Here is a 16515-nt window from a genome sequence, read left to right on the forward strand (position 1 = left end):
AACATGTTTATGTTCTTCTTATATTTAGGCCCATTTAAAAAATATGATTGTTGTTCTTTCCTCACTGATTTAATAGGACTCATCATAGCTTAAAGAAATAATTTCCATAACTCTAATATAGATTGCCAATGTTTTCTTTATTTTCTCATTTGCCATTTTACTTTGCTTAAGATATTTTTATGAATAAATTATTATCTTCTAAATTGTTTCCATTTCTTTAAATTTAGGGTTTTAAATTAAATTTTGATTTAATTTTAAATCAAAATTAAGGTTTTTTTTTTTAACCTTTGGATATCACGCCCTGATATTCTTTTAATCACTTTTTATTTTTTAAACTTTTCTTAGATGAACCCACCATGATACACATACTTCAAAAATAAGCCACAGTGATAGGCTATTAAAACATAAGATTCCCTTTAAACATGCTTTATAGAGGCAGAATTGTAGATACATCTCACATCTCAGTGATTAGTTTAACACCCCAGCATACTCCAGTTAACAAAGTTTCTGCCAAAGAAAGGAGTTTTGAAATATTCTCTGGTGAATAAATTTTCGACCTTTCATTATCTTCTTTGAGTTGTTTTATCTCTTTATTTATCTCCTCATATTTCTCTTTAAACCCTTCATTAAATAGTTCTTTCTGGATCTGTAAAAAGGAAAGAGTTCTCTTTTGAAAATCCCCAATTATCAGCACTTTGTATTTAACAAATGCAACAGCTAAGCACGTTTCATTTCTCTACCAACTTACATGCACTTGGATGAGTTTATCTAATATTTCTAAACATTTTGACTTGGGTAGTGGGAGAATCCATGGTTTGTAACTTCCTATGATTGCTTAGCACCATCATATGGGGGATGGGGAGGAGCTGTGGCCTGACAGCTATCCCAGGAATGTGTTCCAGACCTAGGAATGCACTTTGGGGAGGATAGAGGTTTAATTCTAATTATTTCTCAGTTCTGCTGGGGAGGATGATCACAAATGTGTAACAAATAACAGGAACTGCTGACTCTTTAGAACACTGGCTAATCAAATCCAGGTTGGGACAAAGAATGCAGGGTACTCTGGGTGTATAGAATAAATCGGTCAGATCTGGAAACGACTGCAGCAAATGTTAGAATTTCAGCATCCCATACTTCACATCAGACACATCTGAAACTTTCAGACCTGATTGATCTATATCCAGTCTCTTTGATGGTTGTATCAAACAGCCAAAAAACAATAGGACTGAAGTCCTATTCCTTTGGAGTCACGGTGAGACCCTATAATCACCACAAACTGCAGTTCAGGAGCCTGGGGCATGTTATTTGTACCCACCAAACTCTAATACTACAGAAGGTACGGAGTCTTATAGATTTAGGGCTTTTGAATGATCCAGAATTTTTGACATTTCACTGAATCACAGGACTTTGGATTTCTCTCTGGATACATGACTTTAGTTAAAATTTTTGTGCTTCCCTTCCTGAGGAAACAAGGTACTGTCATTAATGCAATGCCCAGCCACACCCAGACTTTTACCTTCAGCTTGTGCTCTAGCATTCTTTCTGTCTCTTCCAGTAGGGTTTTCTCTGTTCTCTCCAACTTTATCTTCAGCTGGGCCATGTTTTCATTGTAGCTTTTCTGTTGAGCCTTCAATTTTTCCTCCTGTTCCTGTACTTTCTGTATTAGCAGTGCCAGTTCCTTCTCAGTTGCCACATTCTTGGCACGCTCAGCTGTTCTCCACATGTTTTACAGAGGGAAGAAAATGACAGTTAAGCCAAGCTGTGACCTTCTAAGCTAAAAGACTGAAATGACTTTAAAATGTCAGGGAGGAAACTCTGAATATTCCTACTAGCCACACCAGCAAAACATGTTTCAGAATGTGATGGAATGGCACTGAATGGCTGAATGAGCAACCAAACCCTCTCGTTATTTTCAGATTTAGCTAGGTTGTTCCACAAAAGGAGAAGAAGCTGCTTGGTTCAGGAAGGTTTTGCTCTTACCCCTGTCACAGGGCACTGCGGGAATTAAATCACCCTGACATGGGCTGAGTCCTGTTCCTTACCTAGTGTGGCCTTCTCTGCAGTAGTGAGAGCTTTGTCTGACTGCAGGATGGATTTCTCTATTGCAGCCTGTGACTGCAGGAAGCTCTGGAGGACCTCGTTCGCCTGAGGAAACAAGAAAGAGTACAGACTCTTGCTAGGAAAATTATTGCTCAATGGACCTACAAATTGGACACTGTAAATTCTTCATCCTTCTAAGGATCCCACGACAGTTCTTTTCTTTCCATGGCCACAATCAAAAATCCAACCTCCTTAATTAGATATGAAAATCTTCGACAGTAACCTCTTTTCTAGGTCTCTTCTCCTAATGATGGTGCCTATCACCCACCTTGTGTTTACAGATAACCAGATTTATGTGCAGTTCTACAAACACCCATCCTGCAATGTTTGCAATATCCGCATATTCTTTTTCTTCTGACTGGATGCTTCTTTATCCTTTCTTTATTCAGATATCATTTATTGATACATCAACTTTTAGTTCCTTCCTCCTCAGCCAGGAAGATTTCCTTAACTTTCTTCTTAGATTTAAATGGCTGCCAGGTACATGAAGCTGTCCTACCAGCTCTACCACTTGCTGGCTGTGTGTTCTTAGGTGTAACTTATTAATTTCTCAGTGTATCACATTTCTCAACTGTATAATGGGGAGGACCGCAGTACCTAATTCATGTTATGTGAAAATTAAATGGAGAATCCAAACACAGCACCTAAGAATACACTAGATTTGGGAAGTGAGCACTCAAGGTATGTCAGCCATCATCATAATCACCAAAACCATCTGTGTTTACCTGTGTGATAACCATTATCCTTCTATAACCAACTGACTATATGTCCTTCTCAGGTAAGATCTTAAGCTTCTTGAAAACAATGTTGTTTCTTTAAATATGTATCTCCTGTACCTAGCACAAAAACTGTTACATTGTTTGCTTAATGAAAGGAATATTCTCTTTCATCTAGATTCCTGATAACAAATTTTATATTTGGGAAGATATATTTCTGGTTTATTTAAGATTATCTAACTAATTGTGGATATAAAAGTTGAAAAATGGAGAGATATTGTCATGCTCTGCTTTCTCTGCACAAACAGTGCTCTGGTTTTAGATTTTCAAAAGAACCCTCTGACCCCAATCTGCTGTTCTTTGTCCCTCTGTTTGTTTCTCACCTTAACTCCTTTCCTGGGCACCAGCTGATAGGACCGTTCAACTGTGTTCCTTGCTTCTAAGTAGAGATTGTGTCCTCCAGGCACAGAGAAAATTCCTCTGGAAATGCTTTCCATCAGGGTCTCTGAAAGCTGCTTAAGCTGAGCCTGGCAATACTTGGCAGATGCCTCTTCATTCTGAAGCAAGAATTCTCCTTTTTTGCCCTCTATTGTTTCCTGCCAGAGAAATATGGAGAAATTCAAAGGAAAGAAGGATTTAGAAAGGAAAGTCCAGCAACTTTCAAATATGCAATCCATAATTATCTGTGGTTCTTTTACCAGTAGTAGGGTTAACAGTGATCCATCTATTGACAATGAACAGTGGAAAATTCAATATGACTAGAAGTAGACTTTCTTCTGCAAACTTGGTTTTCTATGGATAAAAATATTTTTCCTGTATTTATAAATTTCAATTCATTTGGTTTTCTTCTATACAAACTGAGAAATTTTGTATCCTATAGGATGGTCACAACCAGACTCAAAGACAAATTTTAGTGAAGGTCCGATAGTAGGCAGAATTATGATTTCCTCTAAGAGTTCTCTCCCTTGATGTCCACACCCTACAGAGTGCCTGGGCCTGTGAATATGACCAATAGTAATACTGTGATTAGATTATATATATGGTACAAGCTGACTTTAAGAAATGGAGAGTACCAGGTGGACATGATCTAACTATATGAGTCCTTTAAAAGCAGTTTTCTCCAGTTGGTGGCACAGAAGATAGTCAGAGAGACTAGAAACAACATAAAAATATAATGTACCATTGCTGGCTTAAAGATGGAGGGGAAATTCCATGGAGCCGCCAGATGTTAATATTAGCACATTTGATCCATGTCTTCAACTGTGGTATACTGAGCATAGCACCCATACATCTTATGCTAGGATGTGACCTGAAGAACTCTGAGCTAATAAATGTGTATTTGTTTCAAGATGTTAAGCACATGGTTATTCGTTTTCTCATGACAGAAAATAAAGAACTGATCTTTCAGAAAAAGGAACAATTATAGCCAATAGAGTCCTGTCACTCACAAGAATCTAAACTCCTTCTACAATGAGAAACACATGAACTATGAGGTCAAAGAGAACTATGAGGTCTTAAAAAGACAAGAAAGAGACAGAGTATATGCTAAGACATATTACCATAAGCTTCTTCTGGAACTCCAACTTGTCATCTTTGAAAGAGTTCTCCATGAACACTGCAATGGCTTCCTTATCACATGCTGCATGCAGGTCCAGTAGTTCCTGGAGTGTGTCTGTGGGGAACTTTACTCGCTGGGCCATCTGCTCACTGTAGTAGTTGGCTGCCTTCTGCACGGCCACTGAATTCTCACGCTCAGCCAGATTTATCACTGCATTTTCCAAACAAGGAATTGCTCCATTGTTGATAGAATTTACATAGGTCTCTGCCAGAGTGGCCAGCCCTGAAAGACATACGATATTTAGGGAATAGACAGGAATTTCCCATTCACTGTTTTAGAGATTTTGAGATCAGCATTCTAAAAACCACAACAATTTTATTGAAATGAAGTTTTGTTTTTTCTCTTTTTCTTTTCCTCCAAATCTTCCTCCTTGGCCTTGGCTTGTTTCCTCCTCCTTGCTCCCCTACAAACTGACTTCCTTAGAGTAACATCACTGTATCTCCTATCCAGTCTCTCTTTTATGGTTCATGAATTCATCTCATCATAATATTAAATTAATAATCTCAATCAATATATTCAAAGATTTCTGAGAACACTTTTCCCATTGAAATAAAATTAAAAAGAGTGTATTTTACAGGTAATTAAAGTAGATAACTTGTGGGCATTACTTCCAAATGACAATGTGGGGGCCCTTGTAAAAATATCAAGAATTTCAGGACAGTGATATAAATATTAAACCAAGCATGGGCCCATTTCAGCACAGGGTACTTTGTGTCTGCCCACAATGCACGTTCATGAATCCAGCCTTGTACATATGATTATACATAAATTTGTTTCTCACACCCTAAGTGAGCTTTCAGGCGCTATTTATTTTCTATCTGGTGAAAATTTACAAAGTACCTCGTGAATCCTCACCAAGAAACACTTATCCTATTGAACGTTTCATCCACATGCAGATGTGTATTCTTAACAGCAGTTTGTGTTTATGTCATAAGTGTACTAGTTTCATGAGATGTAGCAGGTTCAGTAATTCCTCATATAGGAAAAGTTTAATGAAGAAACATGCATATCTGTGTGTGGCATAAATATCCGCTTTTCCACATCACCTAAGGAAGACATTTACGGACAAATCCAGAGAGCAATCACAGCTTCATCATACACATTGAACCACAGAGAGACAGACTGTAACAAAGGAGACTCACTATTTCCAGTGACAATGAGTCCCTCTCGTAGGGTCTTGGTTTTTGCATGTGTGAAGATATAGGAACAGAAATTTTTGGATTGCACCTGGAAATTCTGTTCCAGTTGGTTTTCTGATGCTTCCTCAATATGGAGTAATAATTTTTTGTCATTTGTAGGCCAGTCAAAAACAAAGCACTTCCGTTTTGGAAAAAACTTCCTGATAGACTCTCTGGACAAGTTAGATTTCTGGGTTTGGTGATTCTCCCCTAAAGAAAAGAAAAAAAAGCAATCACTGATGAGATAGTAGTCAGGCAAGGAGATTGAAGACTTTCATTTCCAGAGATCTTTGTATTACAGTAACTGGGCTGCCTGTAAATCTTTTATTTAATTATGCAAATTGACCTAATGCCAACCTACTCAAAGCATAGGATTATTATTATTATTATTATTATTTTTTTTGCCATAGCTAAGAGTGAAGGAAGTACTTCTGGGGAAAAAGGAGGGGCATCTAACCCAAGTGAAGAAATGTATGATTGTTTTCCTTAGCCCTTTCATGGTGTCCAGTGGCTTGACTATTTATTAGATATTTTCTGAATGGCAGATTAATCAAAAAAATTGTCAGAAATACTCTTGATGTTACAGTCCTAATGTCGAAAATAAAATGTGGGCTCTGAAGTAAGAGTAAAATATTTCCTCTTAGAAATAAGGATAATTATGATATTGCTGGGGAAAATACTATGTGGAGCACAGATAATACTTGCAATAGTAAAGAAAAACTTCTAAAGATCAGAGTAAAAAATATACACAATATAAATATGTTCAGAGATTTTTTTTTTTTTTTTTTTAGTAGATATCATGAAAAAGTAAGATTAACATAATGCAACTTGGAGACCTCACCTGTTCTATATATCAGATTATATTAGATGTGACAATTTCCACAGAGAGATTCTGGGCATATGTTAGCTATTCAATAAGTGATTCTTGAATGGATAAATAAATGATTAAATAAGCAAAAAAGGATATGCTTCTAGGTACCATCCATTATCTTTGCTAAATGTACTCTGTGTAATAAACTTATTACACTGACATGACAACATATTGTGTAGGTTATGTTCTGAGAAACAGGAAAAGAAGGATTTAACAGTCTTACTGGAAGGCTATGTCAATGATTCTTTGGAGGAATTTTTAGTGTATAAATATCTTTTATGTGAAGGATGTAACTATGTAGATTAGTATAACAGACTACATGAAATATATTTCAAAAATGAAGTCATTTGATATCTTTATGATTCTATGTTTACTGTCTTCCACACTCATGGGCATTTTTCTCTAAACAGAAGTAGAGGAGCTCTGAAATTAACAAGTAACACAAGCATTTAACCCTTAGGAAGTTTTAGCATTAGCTGTAATCCTGAAAATTTTCTAAAATCATTTGGTCGAATATTGGATTCTAAATTTCCTCAGTGAGCTTCAACTCTGGTCACGGGAGTTATTCCAGAAAGAATAACAACAAAATCTATATCCATCTGTCATACACATATCACCACTAACGTGGGCCTCAATCTAATCCAAATAAAGGTTGATGTCAAGTGCTGAGTGACAGGGCTGAGTTGATTCCACTTTCTGCTGAACCTTCCACCAGCCAGGCCATGCTCTGATACCTGGAATCAACTTCAAGGCATTCTCCAGGTATTCATCTTCAGTGATGGGGTGTCCTTTCCACACTAACTCCATCATGAAATCTCGTGCAGCCCAAACAAAGTCTGGGAAGAAACTCACAAAGTTGGCTGAGTCAGGTACTTCACCAGAGCTGGGAGAGGATTTTGTCCTGATTAGTTTTGTTAGTTCAGTCACGTAGCTGGAAATATAGCTAAGGAAAGGGAAGTGCTTTGCTGCAAAATTTTCAGATCTTACTTAGAAACAAGATTTATAAACATTCCCATTAGTCCTGTGTCCCCTTCTCTTAAAAAATGAGAACAGTCATGGAAAAGAAGAAACAGTCTCAATTACATTCCCATAGACACAAGGACACATGGTGCTTCATTTCCTGGAAGGATACTGCAGCTGCTCCAGGGCCTGGTGGTTGATGATGCCCACGTTGTTGTAGACAAACATGCTGCTCAGAAGCACGGCCAGGGCGAAGATCCATGAGTCATTGTTAGAGTCACCCTAGAAAGTACGTTATAGCAGAGGACTTAGGCATCTACTGTTCTCACTCATTCAGTTGTTCATTCACTATGTCAGCTGTACTGTAATTGAATAGTAAGACAAATAACACAGATTGTGAAGACAATGCTCAATTCAAAGCTCATTTTTACTACTGACATTGACCCTTCTAAGGACCTGAGTTTGTTTAGCTATTAACAGAAGTGAATGACACTGTAAATACCTGTCAAATATTTCATACAGTGCCTAGAACACAGAAGTATGTAATAATAAGTGGGCAATGATCCTTCTGCAAATTTTTCTCTTTGTGGGCTTACTGGTGACACAAATATTATTCAGTTAAATTCACCAACTACTCATTGTGCACCTACAAAATGCCAGACTGCATTTGCTTGTGTGGATATAAAATTCTATATGATAATCTTTATTCTCAAGAGATGAGTTTCTGGAGGGGCAGGTATACATGGCAACATGTAAATGCATCCAAGATGATAAATGCTGCCAGGAGTGGAATCAAAATGTTATAGTGTAAAAGACAAAAGGGAAATGCAAAAAAAACAAAAATGTACTTTGTGAATTCAGAGCAAGAAGTAATTATGTCTGAATGAGATACAATCCCATTAGCTGGGCTTTAAAGAACTGACAGAATGTAGAATTGTGGAGATACAAAGTCCATGTAGGTGGGAGGACTAACAGAAGCCAATCAGAATTATCAGAAAGTGGCAGTCATATAAAGGTATTACTACTAGGTTATTTTATTGGACTGAAGTAGTGGTTTTGCGTGTGGTAGTAGATGATAAGGCTGAAAATGAGATTCCGAGAAAGTCATAAGTGACTTTGTAATAGAATTCGTTACAAGTAGAAATACTACCCAATACACTACAAATTGTAAGGGCAGCAGGTAGTTCTGCTATCAGTTTACATTTGGTTCCTTGACAAATGCAATTAGACAAAAAGAAAAAGGTTATGCGAATTAAAATTTATTAGACCATCTTGGGTTTTCACTGAGGTGATTATTGGGTACATTCAACCTAAAAATTTAAATTTCAGATTATCTAAATTTGCAGTAATGAAAGCCAAAGACCCACTGCTGCTACTTTCATTTTAGACTCAGGCTAACATAAATAAGGAGACAAAGTTGCAACTAACATTATAAAGACAAAATAACTGAAATTACCCCATTTATAATGCTGTTGGTGGGTCTAACTCATGTTTTATAGAAGTCAGTGAGGAATTCATCTTCAAAACACAGAGATGGACTAAAACCTTAATGACGGTTCTTGGAGCAGCTAAATTTTTTCTGGAGATTCTTTAACTGAAACCCTATTTTCATGGGTCCTACTTCCAAACCCATCAACCTCACACACCTTAAGCTTACTGATCCCATGGTTATGGCTTCTCTAGGATGTTTTCCTCAACCTGAAAGACTGAGTTACGTTCTCACTTTTTGTACCCATGGTATCCTGTACTGATAACACTGCATATTTCTTATTTTCTTAACTAGGTTCTGGGTCTTTACCTCATTCAGTGGAATGTATGTAGTACTTAACAAAAAGCCCTACAATTTAGCTGCCCAATAAATACTTGTTAACTTGTATCTTTTACCCTCAGTGTTAAAAATAAAATCTATCCCTAATAACCAAAGCATTGAGTTTACCAAGAAAGTAAATTCAAAGAAACAAAATGTAACCTCATTATTACTAATCGGATTTGTAGTTTACAGAAATGTATCCTAAAAGTTGAATTGAGGTTGCAAATTAAAATGTAAGTAAAGTATCAAGAACAAAGAAGACTCTCTGCCTTACCTTTTCCACATCGCCCAGGCCCTCAGTGTCCAGGAGGACCAGAGTATGGTTTGGCTTGGAGGGGTGAGGCACACACCACATCCAGATGCCCTTGGTTTGAGACTGCACTGTGGAACCCAGAGGGAAACCTGTAAAGGAAGAGGAGAGAACAGTATACAGTAACAACAGATAGTGCAGGCTTCCCACAAGTTATACTGCTTAAACTTGTCAGAAACGTGAGTGCCTGGCTGGGAGGAAGGTTGCTTCCATTTCAGAAAGAACAGCCAGTCTGACCTTTATATATATTAAGGACTTTCTCAAGAAACACTTTGTGTCCCCTATTCACCTCATACTATCAATGGCCAAAGCTGTGTCATGTTATAGAATTAAGATAAACTCTATTAACTTTTGTATTTTTATCTGACTCCCCTGTCCTCCAGCTTCTGATGGAGTTCAACCTGTGGGAAGCACTAGCGACTAGAATTCAGGCATGTGTTCCAGTAGCTTCTACCTGGTGAGCCATAGTGTCTCAGTGCCTCTGTTCCTCTAAGTTGAGTCACAGCTCTTTTCATGTAGCTCCATCCCATAGCTCTGGTCTTTGCCACATTATGGTATCCACTTTTTGCTTGCCTCTTCAGGCTACTGAAGTTATAATGGCTACCTGGCCATTGCTATTGCCACAATCTGGGGGTTTGCCCATCTCTCATTGGTTTCCTTTGCCCTGTGTATATCCTTGCAAATGGTCCCTCCATTAAACACTTTTTAGTTATCCCTTCAGTGGGTCACATGTGTATTGCATGGGCCTGAACTGGTATATCAGCTTTTGTTGGTGTTTTTACTCCTGTCTCTCCATATTTTCCTCATTTCTTTTCCCCTCTTCAAGCAAATGGTGAATTCTTTGTTAATTGCCTCAGGTGGGGAAAGCAGAAAAGACATGTGAGACTTGCTTGTTTCCAAAAACTTAAATTAACACACAGAGGGAGAGGATGTGAGGTGTATGCTCAAGAACCTCAGAGTGACATATCTTGTTCCACAGAGCAAGATTCTGACCATCTGCTATATGCCAATGCTTCTTTTAATGGAGACTAGAAATGGACGTGTTGAAATCCGTAGCAGAGGGTTGGTTCAGCATGGCTCAAGTTATTCCATTTCCACATCCAGTGTGTTCTCCACAGACAAGGTGTAAGCCTGAGATGGTCTGTACTCTTCTGCATCATGATACTATTTGCTTGCTTGCTGATTTATGTAGCGTAATCTGAACGTCCAGTTCTCCCAGTGAGAAAAGATAGGTATAACTGAAGGTCATTATACTTGGTTATGAAAAGTATCAAAAACATGGAGAAAGTCATCAACAAGGAGAGACTAGTGACTTGGTCATGATCTTGGATCATGACAGGGTACAAATTCCTTTCTTTGCATTCCTATGAGTAGGGTGGTGCTTTGAAATATTTTGATTGTAAAGACTTCCTCAGCAATAGAAATCACCTAAATATTACCACATGTTCTCTGAGTAGATTAAAAATGATGCTGTTGAAACCCCTTGACTAATATATCTTTCTTAACCTCTTTAACCCTTCAAAAAATGGCCTATTAATTAGGCTAGGCCAAAAAAAGGTGTCCCTTATGATTGGTGGTCAAGAAACTCTCTATAAGAAAGACCAAGACAAAATGTTTTATTAGAAGCCAAGAGGAGATTGGGAAGTAAAATGGAGAAAGGGAGAAAGGAAGGAAGGAGAGAGAGGGAGAGGAGAGTGACAGATGAAAGAGACACATTGAGAGAAGGACTATGAGAGAGATTGCTAGGGGGATCCTTAGAGTTCAATGACTGAGGTCTAACCCCTAATGGTGCTGAGCTGCTAAGCCGCACAGGAAGACATTAAAAAAAAAAAAAAAAAAAAAAAGCGTGTAGTCTTCATAGACAGAAATGCTGAACAGGACATAGACAGATTGTCCTAAAAATCAATAGGAACCAAGAGAGTCAATTTAATAGGAAACAAAAAAAAACCCTCCCTGACATAAGAAATGCAAATAGCAACTAAATTTGTGAAAAGGTGCTCAGACTTATTTGTTATTTGTAACTTGGCAAATAACTTGTAACTCTATAGTCAAACAGATCAAAAGTTAAAAAGTCTTTTACCAAATTTTTATGAGGATGTGGAGAATTCTCAATTATTGCTATTAAGCATATAAAGTGCTCATAAAGTTTGAAAAGCTGTCTGATATTATCTAGCAAGGCAATTCCATTTCTGGTATATCACACAAGGAAAGTGTATGCATATGTCCGCCATGATATAAACACGAGGATATTCATGACGACATCATTTATAAAGGATAAAAACTAGAAATAATACCAGTTTTCATCGTCACCAACTGGATAAATTGTTGTATCCTCTGACTATAGCATACTGTAAAGTAGTGAAAATAAATAAATTACAAATACATCTGACAAACTAGATGGTTTAAGCACTCTTTTGTATGTGTTATAGTTCACAGACAGTTCAGAGCGAGAGAGAAGGGTTGGGGAGGAAGGGAAAATGGGCATAATTTATCAAAGTTTTGATATTAAATGAATCAAAAAAAAAAAAAGGATGGTAGCCCCACTGAGATGTGGAATATGCAGGGATTCTACTGTCTGTTTTTCTTACCATCTCTTTTTAAAAACAGGACATGTTGAACAATATTTGTGTGCTACTTGAAATGACCCTGTAATTTCTTAGGGCAAATGTGATATAAGATAAAAAAGAGCATCATTTCTGGAGCTGAGCTCCTGAACAGATGAAAATGGATGAAATGGGGTGGATTTTTCAATAGGGTTGCAAACCCCTTATTACTGGTCAAAAGAGTGAGGTTTTATGGACAGATGGGGTTGAAGTTATTAATTTGGTGATGATAAATTTTCTTTAGTGGAAGGGGTTAGGCTCTCCCTTAAGATGACCCCGGAAGAGGTGTGAACTGACGGTGTTATCACTGCTTCCTAGCATATGGCCACTGTTCTAGAGCAATACTCACCATGGTTCTGTCCTGCCAGGCGATTCATTAGGTAGGATTTTCCTGTTCGATACAGCCCTACAATAGCCACCACCACCACAGGCTGAGAGTTCTCCTGAAGAATCTTCAGTGCGTTTGGATTTACTCTTAGTTGATTTTTCTGGTTTTCTATCAGACATATGGGTTCCATCATGGTGGATCCAGATGCCATGTTATCTGTAACCCAGAAGAACAACTCAGTAGCATACAAGACCCCAAAGTCATAGTTAATGGTTACACAAATCACATGCATGTCTGCTTTCCGTGTGTAGAACTTACAAATCAATTTCTTACATTTTATGTTTCTAAAAATTAAATATTTAGCTTAGAGCGTCAAGGCCTGTATGGATTCCTTATGCACATTATCATATTGATCAATATATGAACCCTAAAACAACCTTGTCCATGTGATGTATAAAATGAATAGAATGAGAAAAACTAAGCACTGACAACGGAGCCTAGAAAACACTAACATATTTGGCGAGGGGAGAGGGAGCGGGGCAGGGGGAAGTAGAGGCAGAGTGGGACATGCAGGAGATGAGTGACCAGAGAAGATATCAGGAATTCCGGAATGATTTCATCTCTCACTATTGCACGAGTATTTACTGAGTACTTACTATGTGATGGGCACTGTTCTAGATGTTCAATATCAAGTGGTGAGCAAAATAGATACAATTTCTGTTTCACAGAGCTCTACTCTAGAGGGAGGAGACAGGTAATAAAGAGAGAAATTAGAAAAATTCACATATGTGCATTAGATAATGGAAAAGGCTCAGAAAAAAATAAGCAGGAACAATGATAGGGAGGGCAGGGACTGTATTTATATAGAGGGTGGTCAGGGAAGGCCTCTCTGAGAAAGAGAAGTAAATGTGATCTGCGACCTTGATGAGGAAGGTTTAGAGAATTGTGGGAATAGGAGCAGGCTGGAGGAGAAGAGACTAAGAGGAAGAAGAAGAGAAAAAGAATACAGCTCGCTCTCAAAACACAACAGGACAGATCTTATAGGATCTAGATACAGTTATGGCTGCAGGAATAAATAAATGTATTTAACAGGAATAAGAAGAAATTTCTTATTTATAGGCTGATAGAGAAGAGAGGCTATAGTCAGGGGTGTCTGGGTCTGCCCAGATCTGCCAGAGTCCAACAGCTGGGCTAGGCTCTACTTTAATGTTTTCATCACAGTGACTGGGTGTTTCATGAGATCGAGAGACAGAACAGTCAAAGAGCTATGACTGTCCCTTTATTTTTTTTTAAAGACAATGCTAAGCAATATTCAAGTGTTCCTATACTTTCCTAGCTGTGTCCACTGGAAAGATTAATTTCTCTATGCTTGTTTTGTTTTCTGTAAAATGGAAACACTAAAAGTAACACTCTACGGGTCATCTGGTTCAGTAGGAAAATTAAATATCTGATAAAATTTTAATGCTCTTAAAATCATTTTGGTACATACTGAATCCTATGTGAGTATCGATTAAAAACTGAGTGTCTAAGAAGGCGGGGAGGGTAATTGTTAAATGAAGGTGTAGGACTGGCTTTGCACTGAAACAGTGACTCCTCTCCCCAGTGGCAGCAAGCAAGTGGGAGGACACAGCCCATGAGGATGAGGAGGCAGGACAGGAAAGGTCAGGCAGTAACAGCTAAGAGGCAGGACACTGGATGGGGGAGGGGGATGAGTTTCCTGGAAGGAACCCAGAGCAGTCCTGGGAGTCAGAGCACAGATTCTTGAGCAGCTAGCTGACAGGGTTCAAACCTCAAGGTTCAAATCACTTATTGGTTGTGAGATCTTGAAAAAGGAACTTCCCTCTGTGATCTTCTATTTTCTTATCAATGTAATAAGTAAAACAACAATTCCTGCCTGATTCATTACTATACATGCTGGGAACACACAGGCTCTCAATAATTAAAAAAACTTTCCAGGATTTATGTACCATTTCAACAAAAAGCAAGTTGGTCAATGTGCTGAAATGTGTCAATATGTTCAGTGAGCTGCAAAATGCCAAGAAATAATAAGGCATGTGTCGGAAAAACATGAATTTGTTTATTTCCTCTGCACCATTGCTCTTCTACAGGCAACTGGGAGCAGAGCTGGGGAGCAAAACATAAGCTTTTTACTGCTGTGTTATAAAGGAGAAATTGTAGGTTTATTTCTTAGATTTAATGCTTAAAAACTTTGGTTAAGAATAAATAAGTTTATAATGTGTGTGTCTGTTTTAACGCAAATATATTTAGGTACCCAAACTCAGAAGCTATTAACTCCAAATAAACAAGTAGAATGAAATAGTCTATTAGATGGAGTTAGATGATCAACACTTTTCCAAAATTTACTGGAGTGATGGTTAAAAATACCCCAAACCCTGTCTTTTCAGCAATTACCACAGGTTATTCTGATACAGTTCTTGTATGGACCACACATTAAAACCTTACATAATTAACACGATTAGACTTTATATTTATTTTTAACAGTTGATTAGTGAAAGACTGAATTATTGTAAATAACACAATTTTGTAGTATCTTTGGAATATTAAAAGTTAAGAAAATAATCCGGTGTCATTCTTTTAGGATATAAATTGTAAATGAGGACAATCTTTTCTTTTTGTATTCCCGATGCCTGGGAAGGAGAGTCGGGGAGCACAGTATGAAAATGCCTGAGGCCAGGTGGAGGAAAGGAACCCAACTATTGACTCTGCGAGGGGGTCAGGAATTGTTCCCAGAAAGAATTTCAGCCCCTTTCCGCAGATGAGGTAGGATGCGCTCCAACTTCTCCCAGACAAAGCTCTCGGTGCGGCCCAGGGCGGGTGCCTGAGAAGGAGCACCGAATGGGGGGCACGCAGTGCCAGCGCGCTGTCCCCCGCCTGGTACCCGCCTCACATGCAAAAGGAATTTCTGGGGTTTGCCCAGAGCAAAGCCTCCCTCGGGGTACCACCATCGGGCCCTGCACTGTCCGCCTTCCCGCCGCCAGTGCGGAGCCTGCAGCTGCGCATTTGTTGTTGTTGTTAGTTAACGGATGCGTGCATGCAAGACCAAGTTTAGGGGCGAACTTACGTGGTGCGGGTGCGGCAGGCAAGGGACAAATTCTAAGCTGTCCTCACTTGTCCCTCGCTCTACTCCTGTGTCTGGCTTCTCCCGGTACAGGCTGCTTTTATAGAAGCTAAAAATATAGACGGGTATTACAGCCAAGATGTTAGTGAGGTCAATTGAAAAGAATCTAAACCAAAAAGTCACGCCCTTCTCGTGGTTTAACTGTTAAGGGTTTTTATCTTGTTCCACCCCCGCCGCCCCTCCCCCCTCCCCCCTCCTCTTCCCCCTCCCCTCCCCCCTCCCGTCTCTCCTCTCCCCTTGAAAAAGAGAGGCCCGAGGGTGGGGGCGAAACGAGGTGGACAATCCTGGTTCCTCCACACCCAGTTTGGTAAGGGTTGTTTCCTTCTCCCCAATTCTCCTGACCCCACAATGAACGCAGAGCCACAGGCTGAATCTGAGTCAGTAACAGCAGCCTGACAGAGGTCAGCAGCCTGTCTCTCAGGGGTACTTTTGGGAGGGAAGGAGTTTGCTTATTTTTATTAAAAAAAAGGGGTTTTTTTACTTGTTCAGTTCTTTTCCTTCCTTTTAAAAAAAGTATTTTGCTTTCGACAGTGAGTTTTTCATTATCAGTATAAATACCAGTGTGTGTGTGTATATGTGTAAAATGCCTAGTTTTATAACTTAGACATACATAGTTATTTTGTTGCATATGCTTACAGTTTTTTTTTCTTTCTTTCTTTTACTAGGGTTTCCAGATTTACTGGGGGAGACAGAGAATACTAAATGTAATTTGAAGTTCTCCTTAAAATTGAATAACAGAAAAAATATGAAATAAAAAATGAGCAAAAACACAACCAATATTTTTTAAAAGTTGTCAAATACTACAAACATTTTGTCTCATCAGTTTGTTTCCTTCTGTTAAGCTACTCCTATCATGTCTGAATTTCAGCGTGAGCCAGACTT

The 16515-nt window shown here is 38.5% G+C and overlaps 1 protein-coding gene across 1 annotated transcript; it reads right to left on the reverse strand.

Moving 5' to 3' along the window:
- Window positions 1-307: 307 nt before the first annotated feature.
- LOC105289095 (guanylate-binding protein 7-like) lies at window positions 308-15768 on the reverse strand. The gene is made up of 11 exons (XM_011355609.2): window positions 15577-15768; window positions 12516-12710; window positions 9528-9655; window positions 7616-7725; window positions 7218-7414; window positions 5577-5822; window positions 4376-4656; window positions 3200-3412; window positions 2043-2145; window positions 1517-1710; window positions 308-646 (listed from the first exon to the last, which is right to left on the reverse strand). Exons 2-11 carry the CDS (start codon window positions 12703-12705, stop codon window positions 455-457), a joined length of 1854 nt encoding a protein of 617 aa, XP_011353911.1. The 5' UTR covers window positions 12706-12710; window positions 15577-15768; the 3' UTR covers window positions 308-454.
- Between the last annotated feature and the right edge of the window lie 747 nt (window positions 15769-16515).

This window comes from Pteropus vampyrus, unplaced genomic scaffold (genome assembly GCF_000151845.1).
Source record: "Pteropus vampyrus isolate Shadow unplaced genomic scaffold, Pvam_2.0 Scaffold22, whole genome shotgun sequence".
Classification (NCBI taxonomy): domain Eukaryota; kingdom Metazoa; phylum Chordata; class Mammalia; order Chiroptera; family Pteropodidae; genus Pteropus; species Pteropus vampyrus.